Here is a 15673-nt window from a genome sequence, read left to right as displayed (position 1 = left end):
GGATACAAATTTGATTAACATGCTTTTTGCCTGCTCTTTTTAAAATGGCGTAGCGTGAAATAGTTCTTAGACATTGAGATAATATATCATATCGTTTAATTTGTTGTTGGTAACTATGTTTTTAAACCAGATTATGTGCTGCGTCAAATGACCTTTAAAAAGAAGAAAAAAATATCTTAGCTCAAAACGGATGATGTTTCAGGTACAGAGGGGAACAATATGCAACAACCTTGTCTTTTGGCTAAAGTAATTTGAGAACGTTAATAAAAAAAACTCTTTCGTCTACAAATTCTCTTTATTTCAAAACACTGCACCCCACTTTCCCCTCTTACGACAAATTATACTAAAAAATTTTAGTCGAATGAGCTAGTATTTCAAGGTTCGTCCACCTCGATCCGAAAATTTTAGCCTAGGTTTTTCAAATTCTCAATATGGTAATTTAGTATTGTCAACTGAGCCGGTTTATAATGTAAATTACCCATATTTAAGAGTTTGAAGCTGAGTTTCGAGCGTTAGCTCTTTGTCAGAGCGCTAGTTCTTCGTTAAAGCGAAGGGCTAACGCTCGAAACGTCAGCTTTCAAACTCTTAACGTTGGCCAATTTACGTTATCAACTCAGTTGATACTACCAAATTACTTTGTCATACCGCACCACAGTTTCTTAAGAAACTTACCCCTTCTCTTCATTTATGATGTTTATTTTCGCATTTTCTCGACTGATTTTGTTTCTTTTCGTTTTATCCTACTCTGTTTGGTTAGTTAGTACACTGACCAAATAAACGAATTTGTTCAAGGTCTTACTGTATTAAAAAAACATCTCTTTATCATGCTGTGACATAACTCAAAATCATGATCGTTACTGAGTTCCTTTAGCTACCGCTAGTTTGCTGAGGAAACTGAGAGAAAAAGAAAACTTTCAACGCCGGAGTCTGCTTTCTTTCACCCTTTTGGACTGACCAGCATCTAATTTCTCCTTATATCCCTGAATCAGACATTAAGGTGGACGATAATGAAGGAAATGACTGCTCACCAACTAAATTTAAGTAGCTCTTCAAGTGATCGTTTATTAAATTATCCTTGTCAGTACCGAAGGAAATTTGTAAAAAAAAAAACAGTATAGGGAATACTTATACTGATGTTAAGGTGTAGAGAGTTAAACTGATCAGTCTACCTGAGAAATGTTATCTTTCGACAAATTCTGAATTTTAGCAATCAACCCAAGCTCGGGATCTGCCAGCTTATTTCATCCTGACAACATTATACATTTCTGTACGCGTGTAGAGTACTTTGTGAATTTATGCAGTCATATCGATTATTCCGGTATTTTGAACTGCAAAGTATTATTTGAAAAACAGTCTGATTTTGTCGTGGAATTCTGGTATAGAAGGATTTATCTCCTTCGAATCGAATGTCTCGTGATTCGGGGACTATTGTTTCACAGCCGCACTGAACCGAGCCGCACTTGCTGTAAAAGTCCGTGAAAACGTGCGTGAACAGGAAAGACTTGACTGTCCCCCTTACCATCGCTTTGACTAAGTATCGAAGGACACAATAATGCTAAATTTAAAGAAATCACATGGATCTATTAGGACCTTTGGTTTATTTTTTTTGCATGAGAGAGCTCGGTCAACGAGCAAGGCCACAAACCAAGTTTGATGTGACACACACCATGCATTCTGCCTTGAAAAGCAATATCGAAAGTATCATTTGCTTAAATCAGGAGTTCCAATAATTCTCTCTATGAGCAGATGCCGCTGGAGTAATAGACGGCTGTCCCGAAAAGGGGCTGTAAGGCGAAACCCTAACATGCTCCAGAGCCTGCGAACAGGCTGAACAGACAGCGGTAAGATGTCTTACAGTTGGCGGTAAACTGCTGCGCTGGTAAGCGGCTTTTATTGAAACTCATGTTTAAATTGGTTTAAAAAAAATGAAGGTGACTTTTGACTTAGTCTTCGAACAAAATATGTTAGTCATTTATCCTTGCGAAGCGAGGGGCAAAGAAAAGACACGACCCTGAATTGGACTCGCGAAAAATTAGCTTAAGAGCCATTTAGCTGGACAAGAGTATATGAGCTGAATTACTCGATCAGTCGCTCAGGCAAATTTAAGTCGAACTCGCGAACAAGATTTTCTGACCACAATGATGTTATTTGGGTAATTTTTTTATTAATTAATTTGATTACTTGGAGTCCATTACAACAGCTATTCGCACAGGGTTGCTCAACCTTACATCTCTGATTTTAGCATTAATTGCTTTAGAAAGATAACGACTAATTCGCGGTGATCTACTTAATTGTATTAAGATTCCGACCACCTTGAAAAAAATTCTCAGTGCCTTGGAGATCATTTTAACAAGAACGTGCAATAATCAGTTGCTGCCGGCTGCGGTTTCGATTCTTGTCGGCCTTTTAAAAAGAACCTAACGGATGTACTCAACACTTCATTCAGGTGCATTCGGCTGAAAAGCGTAGAAAGCTAATGGTAGCTGGTATTTTTCCTGTGTATCAACTCCTCGTCTTCCCCCTACCCTCACCGTACGAAAGTGACTTGAAGGCAACGTTAAAATTTGAAAGTAATGCCCCCCCCCCCTCCCCCTGACATGAAGGCTGTACCGCGCGCGCGACTCGAGGGAAGAAATTCTTGGCATCGCTGCTCTGTGGGAATAATTAACCCATAAGCAGTCATGGCTAGGGTCAGGTAAATTATGCCTACATAATTTGAGGCATAATGCTATTTTCAGGGTATCGAGCATACAATGCTGGCATCATGAATAAACTTCTTAGAAAATTCCCTTGATGTTATACTTTAACAGTTTAACAAGAGATAAATTTTGTAGTCTGAGGAATTGTCAATAACTGCTTTTCTTGCTAGTTCCGTAGGAATTTGATCCTGTAAAATGTTGTGTTCTGAACTCTACTAAGCTTTTTATTCTTAGTTTTACCTGTTGGTGGTAGGAACGGGCAGGGATGTAGAGGTTGACGGGCTCTAAAAGCTGCTGTTCTGTTGAATTTAAGAACAGGAACTTAATGAAGAATTTTTAACGGAATTTTCGGCATTGTGCCATTTTTTCGTGGGTAAAAATAACTTAATAACTGACCTTAGTCACGGTGCAACTCCGGTAAACTAACCGCAGCTTAACGAGTCAGTTACGTCACGATTTGTTAAAGAAATTTAAGCTCAATTTTTGTTTCCTTTGATAAACTCGTTTTTTCCATGTTTCTCTGCCCTACAAAACAATTATCTAAGTTGTCCCTCCAACTGAAGAAATTTTCAATGGACTACAAAGGAACTTTGAAAAATCGTGACCTGGTCACGGTGTTAATTATCCCCTACATTTTATACCGTGGAGCATAAAAACTTTGCTGGTGTAATATTCGGCGGACTGATTGGAGTTTTTTGTGTTTGTCGAGAACGATTATTTTGTAGTTTGGCGCTGAGGACTAAGATCTATTGAGGGAACCTAAGTTTGTGAGGTGTTTTCAGTGTCCAAGCAACAGAACCAAGAACAGGAAGGAAGCTATGTCTACAAATAACACCACTTGTAGAGTTACACAGCGTGAATCGACGCCATAGATGATTTATAGATAGAAATTTCGAGTGAGTTCGAATTCAAACAAGTAAAAAATTGCTCGCATGCAGATTTTTTTTCTTATCACTGACTGTTATCAACCTATGCAGCATCTCATTTGGGAGGATATTTATTTTTTTATGAGGAAAATTTTTTTGCAGATCGCGGACTATCCAAAACTAAAAATAAAAGCAGTAAAATTCTTATGCGACACGACAATCAGGTTGTCTCAATTTAGGCCTTTGAAGAGGTTCTCAAAGGGGTAAACCGTTAACCGTAAACATGTAAAACGACAAAATAATTTAACCGTCACGTGAAAAAATTAAAAATTTTAACCGTCAATCTTAAAAAATAAGTTAGTACGGAAAGAATTTAGCCGCTAGTCGTAAAGTGGCCAAAATTTTAACCGTTGCTGTAACTGAAACCATCAAACCGTTGAGAACTTCAATGAACAAAATTAGAAAGCTCTTTAGAAGTGCAACTTCTATCAGTAATGGTGCATTCCTACAGTTTGACCTTTGCACCTCTCCAGTCAAAGGCACTGACTATATCAGATAGTTGCTTTGTTGACTGCTAACACACCTCTCCATTAACCCAAGTGTTTGCTAAATTAGGCCTCCCCGAACATATAATTATGTGCAATTAAAGGTTAATTAACTTCGCTGTTTGAATACAATATCATTCCACTTAGGCAAGCAAAGGATTTTATTTGAAAACGTTTGGAGGCTGCAGTAACAGTCCTTAGTAAAATACTGAACAGTGAATTTAGTTGACAAAAACACTATCAGATAATTTATATGACTGATCATACTAATTTCTTTGGCATCCTTCCTGCACCTAAATGGTCAGTCAATTGGAACACAGCGATTAAATGTCTGCACACATGCGAACTTTGTAAAGGTGGCGTGCTTTCAGGCTTTGAGAACTAATTTTTCTCAAAGGATTTATAAATAAACGCAGAAGTTAGTTGGTCACGGTGTTTTAAAATCGTATAAATTGCTTGACAAGTGTCGGTAATTACAAAATTTTCCCTGTGCAGTTTGGATGAGATAACCACGAGTAATTTTTTTCAAGGAACAACAAAATTGCGTGAGCCCTTGAGGGCTAATTTAATTTCAAGTGTAGTCTATGTAAAAAATTTTGAGTGCTTGCCTCTCTCTTCCAAACTGCACGAGAGAAATCATGTGATTATCTGAACTAAAAAAAATCTGTGTGAGATTTTCATCAGTCATGTAGACCTGAGCAAAGCATGCAAGTCACATGCAAACATGATTCATCAAAACGCTGTAAACATCACTCTACTCTCGGTCGAAAGAACAAGTTTGCAATTGTTTTTCATCATCTCGTTTTAAGTTCATAGGCCACAAAAAAGTTAAAAGCCGGCTTAACAGTCTGTAGCTTTTTTTTTAACATAGGCCACAAAAAAGTTCAAAGCCGGCTTAACAGTCTGTAGCCTTTTTCTTTTTAATCACCGGTGAACATATTTCAAGAGATTATAATTATCTCGCATCTTTCCGTTGTTAAAACGAGATGATAAAAAACAATTGGAAACTTGCTCTTCTCTGCATTGTATTACCGTTTGAGGCCTGGGTCTCAATGGAGTTAATCGCGAACAGTGAAACGGCCAAATGTTGACAAATTTTAACCTTCAGTCGTAAAGAAATGAACCACGAAAATTGTTCCGGTGATCACAATGACGGTCTGAAAGATGCAAGATGATATTATCTCTTGAAAGATGTTCATCGCTAGCCGTAAATTGGCCAAAATCTTAGCCGTTAGCCATAAAAGCCATAACCCCAGTGAAGCCCTTGTTCCTCTGATTACCTCTCTTTTGCATAGTAGTACCTGAAAACTACATTCCCTCTAACCAATCAGAGTGAAGAAAATTTTTCAGGAATATCGAACAACAGGTTACCCCTACTTTCATGAACATTTGTCTTTGGAAAGTCTTGAGTTTTCTAATTTTCTAGCGCTTTTTCGGGCTTTCCAGTGCAGATTTATATTTTTCGTTACAACGGTTGTTTCTTATTTTTTTTTCTTAAAAATGTTGCTGGGAAATTGGCCAACCAAAATTGATCGCCTTGCACATGTCCTACGTTTGACCGCTGTATTATCTAATCAGCTAGTGTTTACTGGTAATCACCATTCCCAGCCGCTGTTCGGTTCACAGATTGTCTCAGGAACGGAATAATGTGTTCAATACATTCCCATATAGGCTTATTTCGATCTGGTGCTCTGAGTGTAAGCACCCTATTGGCGGCACAGACTGTAGAGATTAGTTTTGTCGATGAAAAAAGACTTTGAAAAAGAAGGGAAATTTCATGAAGACGGCTGGTTTTTCGTCTTAAAACGGGCGTGACACTTTTGCTACAATTTCTTTGGTATCCATGTAAGGCTAAAAGAATATGAGCTGTTGATATTCTCTATTGTACAGCTCTATGTGGCTTCTTCGACTTCTAGATCGAGGTTATATAGGGGGTATTTTTTTTAAAGAAACTGTGGGGAAGGGGGTGGGATGGGGTACACAAGATCATTTATGGTGGGCAATTTACATCATCAACTCCTATTTCAGTAGTTCCGCCCTTGTTTAAGAGTTCCTAATAACTATCAATGAGACTACGGGTCGCGAGTCAGGAATAACAGGTAACTTGTCGTGGATAAATCATCACAAGTCGAGGTAATGTCTCACCGCTCTTGTCTCCTCTCGTGTCTGGTGCAGTTTAACTGTGTGCAACGCTAGATTTACGGACAATTCATTGTTACAAGTCCTTTTTTTTTTCTCAATCTGAGTTAAGGATCTCCTTTTTTTTAAGCTTCTCTCGCGCCACTTCATTGCTCAACTGTTCTAAACGATGAAAGAGAGGAGCGCGCAGGAATGTCGCTTTCATTTTCATCAGTGACCCGTGACAATTTACCCGCTGCATACAGTATTTCCTTGAATAAGCGCCCATGCTCGAATAAGCACCCTCCCCCGAATAAGCGCCCAACCCTTACGCCATAATGTCAAACAAAACCCCTCTTTCGATTTTAGCGCCCCCCTCCCCTATTACTTTCTTACACAGGAGGATGCAAGGAAAACCTGTCTCTATAGCTTCTTTATGAGCTTCATTTACAGCGGAATCAGTACGGAAGTATGATAAGCGCCCCACTTGATTAACCACCCCTCATTTAAGCCGAAATTTTAAATAAGCGCCTAAGCACTAATTCGAGGAAATACGGTATACCCTCGACACGCGACGCGATACGTGATTCGCAATTATTTAGATTCTCCCATTTTTGGAGGGAGTGGCCCTGACGAGCCGCACAAATGGCAATCAATTCCTGGGCACATGTTGTATTCGAAATTGTAGTTGATCTGTCTGTCCGGCCATAAGTATTCATATTTAACAAGTGCCACGAGATTAATATGTTTTATCAAAATCACCCATTTTCTTGCGTTCTGTTTTGCCTTCACGACGCTCTCGCTTTTCTTGTTCCTAGCAGTATGCATGACCCGTGTCTCACATTGGCGTAGGAATGGCTAGCTCAACAAAGAGTACGCTGTTTCTCAGAGGTCGAGCATGAAGTGCTAAATCCGGAGGTCGAGGGTTTAAGCCTCAGTCCGGACAAACGCACAGGGTCCTAAAATAGCTGCGGAGAACGTGCTGTCTTCGCTATGACCTCTGCAAATGGAATTCCTTCTTAGTATAAAAGAACAGAATACGTCAGAACAGAACACGTACCGCCTCATCAACTTATAGTTTTTATTGCTTTCCTTGTTCATTTGTCTTTTTGTTCTCTATTGTTTTACATAAAATGTGTCATCTACACTAAGTGAGGGCCGTAAGTGGTTGGGTGTTCTAGTCTTCTCAGATAAATACGATAAGTCGTAGGCCTCATCTCCTACATCTTCTCTGTACTGGTTCGCAGGGGCTGTTAAAGAACTCACGAAACCCATGGAAAGAGTAGGGTTTAGTAGGGGAGCGTAGCCTCCGAAGTTGTGGTCTGGCCCCGTTTCCAAAAATTCCAAAATTAGGGGCACCTGCAAAATTTCCCTTTGAAAATACTCAATGCAGTCTAGCCAAAGTCCTCCGCAAAGTTCTGTAAAGCTCATTCGAACATATTAATGCAAGGAATGCGCGGATAAATGGCATGTAGATCAATCAAAACTCAGGAATTACGGATCGATGTCAGTATCTGGACAGCTGCGCACCTACTCCTCCCCTAACCCGACATTAACCCTAATTTGTCATCAGTTGATTGCTGTTAGATTGGGGGAAGGGGTTGGTGCGCAGCCGCTCAGATACTGACAGTGATCAATAAAATTATATCATGACCATTTTTAAACAAATACTCGTGCCACAATCTTATATTTATAAATCCTAATATTTTACAAATATTAGGATTTATATTTTTTGAACAATAAGAGTAATAAAGCACTTAATTAAGTTTTCATTTAAAACCGACAACTTGTGTCTCCCGTTAATCACGACTTAATTATGAAACAAGACATCACAAGTTAAAATAAATTCTCTTTAATGAAGCAGAGAATGATATTTGATGATTTTAGTTATGATCTATCAAATATTTTAACTCGCGCGCGACTGGTCTAAACGCATCACTTGACCGAATATCCCTCAGCTAAAACTGGGGATATCCGAGGATATCACCCGAGTGATATTCCCCAATTTTCGAACCATACGTCCTCTACGATAAGCCATCGTTTCAATTTTAAGTCAAGATGAGAGAGCGTTTTGTGGTTGCTACAGAAGGAGGGATATATTTGTTTGTTCATAAACATTTCTTCACGCGTGTTGCAAAATATTTGAAGGATAATTAACACAATAGCCTCTATTTTGCACGAAAACATGCTCGTATACTTGTCCTTGGACATTACCTGTTCCTCGAAGCTCACAGTTTCCCTTGATCTTTGCTCTCAGAAAACTGTTCGCATCTTGGATCAGAAAATGTCCGTACACATTTTCACGCCACATAGAGGCATTGAAACCTGTTGGATATTATAAGTAGACATCAACAAGACTCAGACTGGTATCATTTAACTCCCAAGATCTGATTACTAATTCTCGCCTCTAGCTCCTACACATTTCCTTACAACTTAGTTATGAGAATTTGGTATAAGATCAAGATCATAACTTTAACCTGATAAGTTTGAGTACTCTCATTACCTGTTTGCTAGATATTATATGGATATTATTGGGAGAAGTTACATGTTAATCACTTTTAGAAGTCAGAGGATTCATACAGGCTCATTCAAGGAATATTTGGAACTTGAGATAGCATCCACTTAATGCAGAGTTTCTGCTTAATACAAGTTTCACTGTTTATTACCAAGAATTTCCTCTGGTAGATGGAATCTTTTAGTTTAAATGCGCTCCTAAAGGCTGTGTCGTAGGTGGTCAATTTAATTTCCTTGAAAAAAAACCTGTTTAAACCAAAATTTTTTTTTGCTTCAAACAGCCATAAATTTGTTCGTAACTCGGACTTAATGTATGTACATTCTTTCTGAAATTAAATTTGTCTTTTCTCAACAAACTCAGATTAAATTCTATACTTAAAATTTGTGAAATCCTGAATGAAGGTACCTAACTGGCCAAGTGATATCATTTGGTTGCATAATAAATGATCAGTCCAATAACACCCAGTATTGCAAGGCAGATAACAGCCATTATTATTCTGTTCTGTATAATCCTGAAAACGTTAAAAAAAGGATGGATGAGTTACATTCTAGGTTGAATAAACTTCCTTGAATAATCAGCACAACTGATACTTTTATTTCTGCGCCTTGTTTGACAAAAAGCATAAAGGGCAAGAACTCCAGCCTATTCCCCCAACTGATCAAAGCTTATCCTGGTTACCAAGTAGCACGAAGTGACTAGGAGTATTGCTACTTCCCCCTGGGCGGAATGCACGTCCATAACGAGGTTACCTTTCCCAAAAATTCACTGGTACCCATTTATACTCTTGGGTGGAGAGAGGCTTGGAGAGAGGCTTGGAGAGAGGCTTGGAGAGAGGCTTGGAGAGAAGCTTGGAGAGAGGCTGGGAGAGAGGCTTGGAAAGAGGCTTGGAGAGAGGCTTGGAGAGAGCGTAAAGTATTTTGCCCAAGAACACATCTCACAGACCTTCCCATGTCTCAAACCTGCAGCTCTAGACCCAGAGTCCAGTGCACTGACCAGTATAGGCCTCTGCACCTCTCACCTCTCACCTCTTCCACATAGATTAAGCTCTTTCCATCTCTCTTTTGCTTCTTTCCCCACCCCTACTCTCCTGGTCAAATTTTGTACCAAACTGTTAACCCTTTAACTCCCAATATCTAATTAACAAATAGATTCCAAGTTGCCGTGCATCTGTTCAGCAATAGATCACAGAGGACGTCAAAATGTGGTAAGAACAAAAGTGGCACACAAGGCGCAGCTGAGTGTGTCACTGATGTTCTTACCACATTTTGACATCCTCTGTGATCTATTACTGCACAGACTTGCAGCAAATTGGAATCTATTTGTCTTATATAATAAAGAATTTAAAAAAGTTTTAATGATGATGTCATCTATACGTCTGTCCTTCAATAGATCATAAGTGAGAACCAATCAGAATGTGTGCATAACTGAGCTTATTATATAATTGATAATTCTCCCCTCTAGCTGCTACACATTACCTTGTAAACTGGATACAAGAATTTGTTGTAAGATCAGGATAACAACTTCTACCTGATAAGTTTAAGTTTGGAAAAGGGAGAAGAGGGGAATAGGAGCTTATTGGGAGAAGATGCAAACATTTTTGGAAGGTTTCATTGACCTAGAAGTGATTAACATGTAACTTCCCCCTTGAGTATCCATACATTATCTAGCAAACAGCTAGTGAGAATACTCAAACTTATCAGGTACAAGATGTTATCTTGATTGAACACCAAATTCTCATAACCAATTTACAAGGAAATGAGTAACAGCAAAGGGGGAGAATTAACAATCAGACCTTAGGTGTTTAAGGGTTAACTTTTTCCACAAGCAACTGCTCATGGTGTAATAGATGGCAGTGCCATAAGGCAAAAACCAAACATGAGAGCCTGCTCTCACACTAAACACACGGCAGCAGTCAGAGGTCTTACAGGTGGCTGTGGACAGCAGGTAATTGGCTTTTAATGGAACCCCTGATCTTTATAAACTACAAAGAAGTGGGTAACAAGTTTTGACATTCACATTTCCCCCAACAGTACATTTTACAGCTCAAAATATAAAGAGGGGATGGTACCTTCTCATCATTCCTGTTAAAATTCTTGAGCTTTTTGACAGATTCTTATCTGTTGCTCGAGTCTGCAAAGATAAAGATAGAGTGTTATTATGAACACTTGGGACACTACCGGTATTCAGTGATATGAAAATGTTCACAAGAAGCTGAGAGCCCAACCCTTTCAGTGCTATGACTACAACATTACTTGCATTTAGTGTTGCGGTGCTTTAAGCTGAGACCAATTTGTTGCCAAGTGAGTAGAAAAGCAAAAACTATTACCATCTAAATTTGTTTCACAAGCAAACACTATCTGTAGTGCCTGTATTTATAAGTCATTTTGGCAGCTGTTACGGGGCTTGGCCAGATTTACAATTGAGAACAGATGAAGCTGCTAGACAATTAAGTAGGGCAAGATAAACATTTCATGACTGCAGCTTCAACTGGCATTTAGTGTTTGCTTGTGAAATTCCCAGTAGAAGTCTACAAGTTCGGACAAGGAGAGTTAATTCACAATCAAAGATTCTTAAGTTGGTGATCATTTCCTTTATTCTTCTTATCTTAATGAATGATTCAGCAGTATCACTGTAAGGAGAAATCAGCTGCTGGTCACTCTTAAGATTTTAACCCTTTGACCCCCAAGAGTGACGAGCATCTAATTTCTCCTTACAATATCATCCCTAAATCAAACATTACAGTCATGAGAATAAAGGAAATGATCACCAATTTAAGAAACTCTTGATCTTTATATAAATTCTCTTTGTCAGCACATTAGGAAATGTGTAGGGAAACAGTAGGAAGAATATGCATACTGATGTTAGGGTGTAAAGTGTTAAAGAGTTATCACTTACCCGTTCCCTTGCCCTCTCTATGACTTCTCTGTCTCTATGTAAATTATCCATAATATCAACTCCTATTTGTTCTGAAAGACCAAGTTACAAAATTCATCAGGATAAAACATAAGTTTAATTTCTGAATGGGTAACATCATTTGCCTGTGCAATCATTACCACACCCATCCATTTCTTGTTCATCAAGTTAAGACAGTTAATGGTAGAATATCTCACACAAGACATATTAATTCTCAATGTTAAAGCTAAAAAAACAAAGATTTTGAAAGTGAAAAACAAAACATAGAAATTTACAAATACAAGCATGGTGGACTCAATGACATCAGGTCAAGTTTTCAGCCTAATTGGGTCATTGTTGTGTTATTTATTATAATCATTTGTTCATATTGCGCTAGTAAACCTATGAGGCTGATAAGAAGAGTGAAAAGGTGTAAGGTGTAAGATGAAATGGGAAAAGTGAAACATGGGAAATGCAAGCTAGGAAATGTGATACATGAAATGGGAAATGCAATATGTGAGATGGGAAATGTGGGATAAGAAATTTGAACTGCAAAATATGAAATGTGAAATGTGAAATTTAAAAGTGAAATGTGAAATTTGAAAAAGGAAGGGCAAATAATAGTATGCCTAGTAATAAACACAAGCAGGGCTTAATGATGGACAAATTTTATGGAAGTTCTGGTCTGTATCAGCATCACAGTAGGATTTCACTCTCACCTGTCTCCACACACATTCTGTAACCTTCATCAAGTTGTCTACCAGATCGTTCCACTCTTTCAGTGTTGTCCAACAATCGGGCTCTCTAAACAGAAGGAATAATACAATTTAAGACAAGTCAGTTTCTACAAAAATGCCAAAAGTATCCCTTACTCTAGCACTCTGGTTGTAAATATATGCTTTACTTGCCTAGATGAACCCCCAATACTGTATGTGATGTGATATATGAGATGGGAGATGTGACATGTGAAGTGTAAAGTGTGAAATTCAAAATGTGAAATGTAAAATGTGAACTGTAACATGTGGAAAACTGTGCCCAATACTGTACCTGATCTTCCGAGTTATGAGAGTCCTCACCACTAAGAAGTTCATGTCTACCCTCTTGATCAGAGAATGCTACCTTTGCTTTTTTCTTTAAGAGACAAAAAAGTGTTAGTACACTGGTACAAGCTTTTTATAACTCTTGATGGTTAAAAAAAAAAAAAAAAAAAAAAAAGAACAGCATGGTAAGTTCTCAGAGTATTTGGGGAGGTAAAGGAAACCTTTGCCTACTTTTAATTCTAGGAGGGAAGGGTGGTTACCTCTGAAAAAATTACAAAGATATGCAAAATTATTAAAGGTGCAGTTTAGGCATATAATCTGTTAGTTTTAGCTACTTTTGGCTGAGTATGGCAAGTGAATACACAAGTTCTCTTTTCTGTTGTGCTCAGCATGTTCACCAGAATGGTAACATTATACTTGGCAGCAGTAAAAGTAAGAAGCAGTTCTGCACTCATGCAGTCATTAGTTACAGATTTACACTTGCACTGTATGTGCTGAAAGTTGCTAAAAATGGACCACAACTCTGGTAACCTTAAGCAAGATGCCATTGAGTTTTTGTTATATTCTTCAGACTAGGTTACAATAAATTATTTTTGTTATCACTCCAATTGTCACAAGAAAAAAAACTCCACAAAAACTTCCTAATGTATCTATCCCCCCACCCCCAGTCTAATGTAGAACATGATAAACTTCTTTTCTTGCATAAGGCCTATTGTGATCAACATTAGCTAACAGGTAATAGTGTAGTTTGATCGTCTGGGTGAGTGTAGTCCTGAGAAGGACTGTTGTTGGTAACGGTGACTGACGTTTTGACAACCTGAAACCATTACCAAAAACAGTCCTTCTCAGGACTACACTAACCTGGACGATCAAACTACACTATTATATGTTACCCCCATGTTCAAACCATTTACTGTATTAGCTAACAGTTTTGAAATATTACAAAATCAGTTATAAATCACAGAGAATAGCTCAATAAAGACATTTTTTTCCGTACCAAATCCTGATCAAATCTTTTCATTTCATTCGTGTAAGCTTTAAGTCTATTTGTCAGTTTGGTTTTTTCTTCTCCTGTTACTTCTCTGACTTCCAATTCCATTTGTTCAATCTGTTAGGAGAGAGAACACTCCAAAAATTACCAATTATTACTTCATAATGAATCATTTTAATACAATTATTTAACCCTTTACACCCTAACATCGGTATTCATATTCTCCCTACTGTTCTCTGTACATTTACTAAGGTGCTGACAAGGAGAATTTGTCTAACAATCAAGAGTTTCTTTAGTTGGTGATCATTTCCTTTATTCTCATGACATTCATGTGTGATTCAGTGGGGATATTGTAAGCAGAAGTTAGAAGCTAATCCCTAAGTTTACGCCATACACTGCACATTCTATCTTTTCACTGGTGTAATAATCCACACAATAAATTGGGAGAACTTGAGAGAAATTTGTGAATCAATAGCCAGATGGGAGTGTTCACAAACTTTTCAAGTGTTCTCCCAAGAATCTAAGTGGGTTATAATGCTGGTAAACCAATAGAAAGTGTCATCTATTGCTATTATGAAATAAACTTTAAATGTTTCAATTTTCTATGGGTTTACTGGTGCAATAAATGATAGGTTTTTGACCAATCTGGGTACTCTTAGCACCTCAGTTACTTTTGATAATGTCTCCTGTCTTAGCAGCATTAAAATGATAGTAAGCTACTAAAAGTTGAAGAAATCAAAACTTTGGTCATGGTTTTAAAGTGTGACCCAGTTGGGGATCAGTCATTATTTATGTAGAGGGGAGGGGGAGGGGGAGGGGGAGGGGGAGAGGGAGGGGGAGGGGAAGGGAGAAAAAGAAGCGGGATCAAGGCTGTTTCAGATTGGTTAGGGGGGGAGGGGGGCTAAACTTTTTATGCAGAAGTTTAGAAGGGGGTCTGCAGTTTGAGGTACATTTTAAGAGTGGTGCATTACCCAAGGTGAGTGTTAAACATAGAGTAATCAACTTATGGTTGTCCATGGCATGAATTTTAATAATTGATAGGAATATAGAGGAGATCTGTGGTGACAGTGGGAGGGGGGGGTCTGGAAGTGGGGAGGGGAGTACTAATAAAATTTTGATCTTTCCAATATATTTTTCCCTCTACCCCCTCCTCTACATAAATAATGACTGGTGACCAGTCCCTTATGTCACAAATTTGTTTTTAACAATCTTTCTGTCATGTGATTTTGTAACAGACAAATTCTTTCCATTTAAACATCAGAGTTCGTCAAAAAAAAAAATTTATCCTCAGATAAGTTAAACATAGCTATACTGATATGACCTACAGTGGAAAAAGTATTCTCAGTCGGTAATATTCGTTTGAGAATGATAATATTTCCGCTCATGAACAGTGTTCACACACAGTTACAAAAGAAATGTCAAAATTCGCTTTCTCTTTAATTGGATAAATACAATCTAAAGCAATTTCGATTACAGTAGAGAAAATAAACCACTCCATCAATTCAGCGTGTAATAATTAATCAAGTTGCCATAAATTTGACAACAAAATTTCAAAATTACTTACCAATTCTCGAGCTTCGTCAAAACATCTTTCCACGTCCGTTACAGCACTCTTTTTAGCGGCTAAAAAGAATCAACGCACAATTGATTTGGGAAAATTAAACTAAGGTAAACTATTCCATTCGCCGGCAATCTAATCAAGTGACAATGTCAATTTGATCAAATCTGAACACAATCGAAACTTACATCCATGTAAATTCGGAATCTTGCAAATTCGCGCTGTTATTTCGGCGCTGAGGTTCCCGAACTGTTGCTCATGATGATTGAACAAGTCCGTCATGATGATAAAAAATATCCTGTTACTCTAAAACTTCTATTGGTGTAGATCACTGTAAATTATACCGTCGATATTCAAATGAAAGCGAGGAAGCTGCTTCAACATCAACCATTGTATCGATGTTGTGTTCCAGTCTCTCATCACTCGGTTCTTTTTCAACGCTTCGAACT

At 38.1% G+C, this 15673-nt stretch overlaps 1 protein-coding gene across 1 annotated transcript; it reads right to left on the bottom strand.

The window, feature by feature from the left end:
• Window positions 1-7290: 7290 nt before the first annotated feature.
• LOC131776948 (vesicle transport through interaction with t-SNAREs homolog 1A) lies at window positions 7291-15624 on the bottom strand. Its single transcript, XM_059093149.2, has 8 exons — window positions 15413-15624; window positions 15231-15289; window positions 13673-13783; window positions 12683-12766; window positions 12355-12439; window positions 11639-11709; window positions 10812-10873; window positions 7291-9254 (listed from the first exon to the last, which is right to left on the bottom strand). The coding sequence occupies exons 1-8, from the start codon at window positions 15504-15506 to the stop codon at window positions 9167-9169; spliced, it is 654 nt and encodes a 217-aa protein (XP_058949132.1). The 5' UTR covers window positions 15507-15624; the 3' UTR covers window positions 7291-9166.
• Window positions 15625-15673: the final 49 nt, after the last annotated feature.

The sequence above is a fragment of the Pocillopora verrucosa genome, chromosome 5 (genome assembly GCF_036669915.1).
Source record: "Pocillopora verrucosa isolate sample1 chromosome 5, ASM3666991v2, whole genome shotgun sequence".
NCBI classification, from domain to species: domain Eukaryota; kingdom Metazoa; phylum Cnidaria; class Anthozoa; order Scleractinia; family Pocilloporidae; genus Pocillopora; species Pocillopora verrucosa.
The sequence above is the reverse complement of the archived record's forward strand: the minus strand, read 5'-3'. Positions and strand labels throughout refer to the sequence as shown.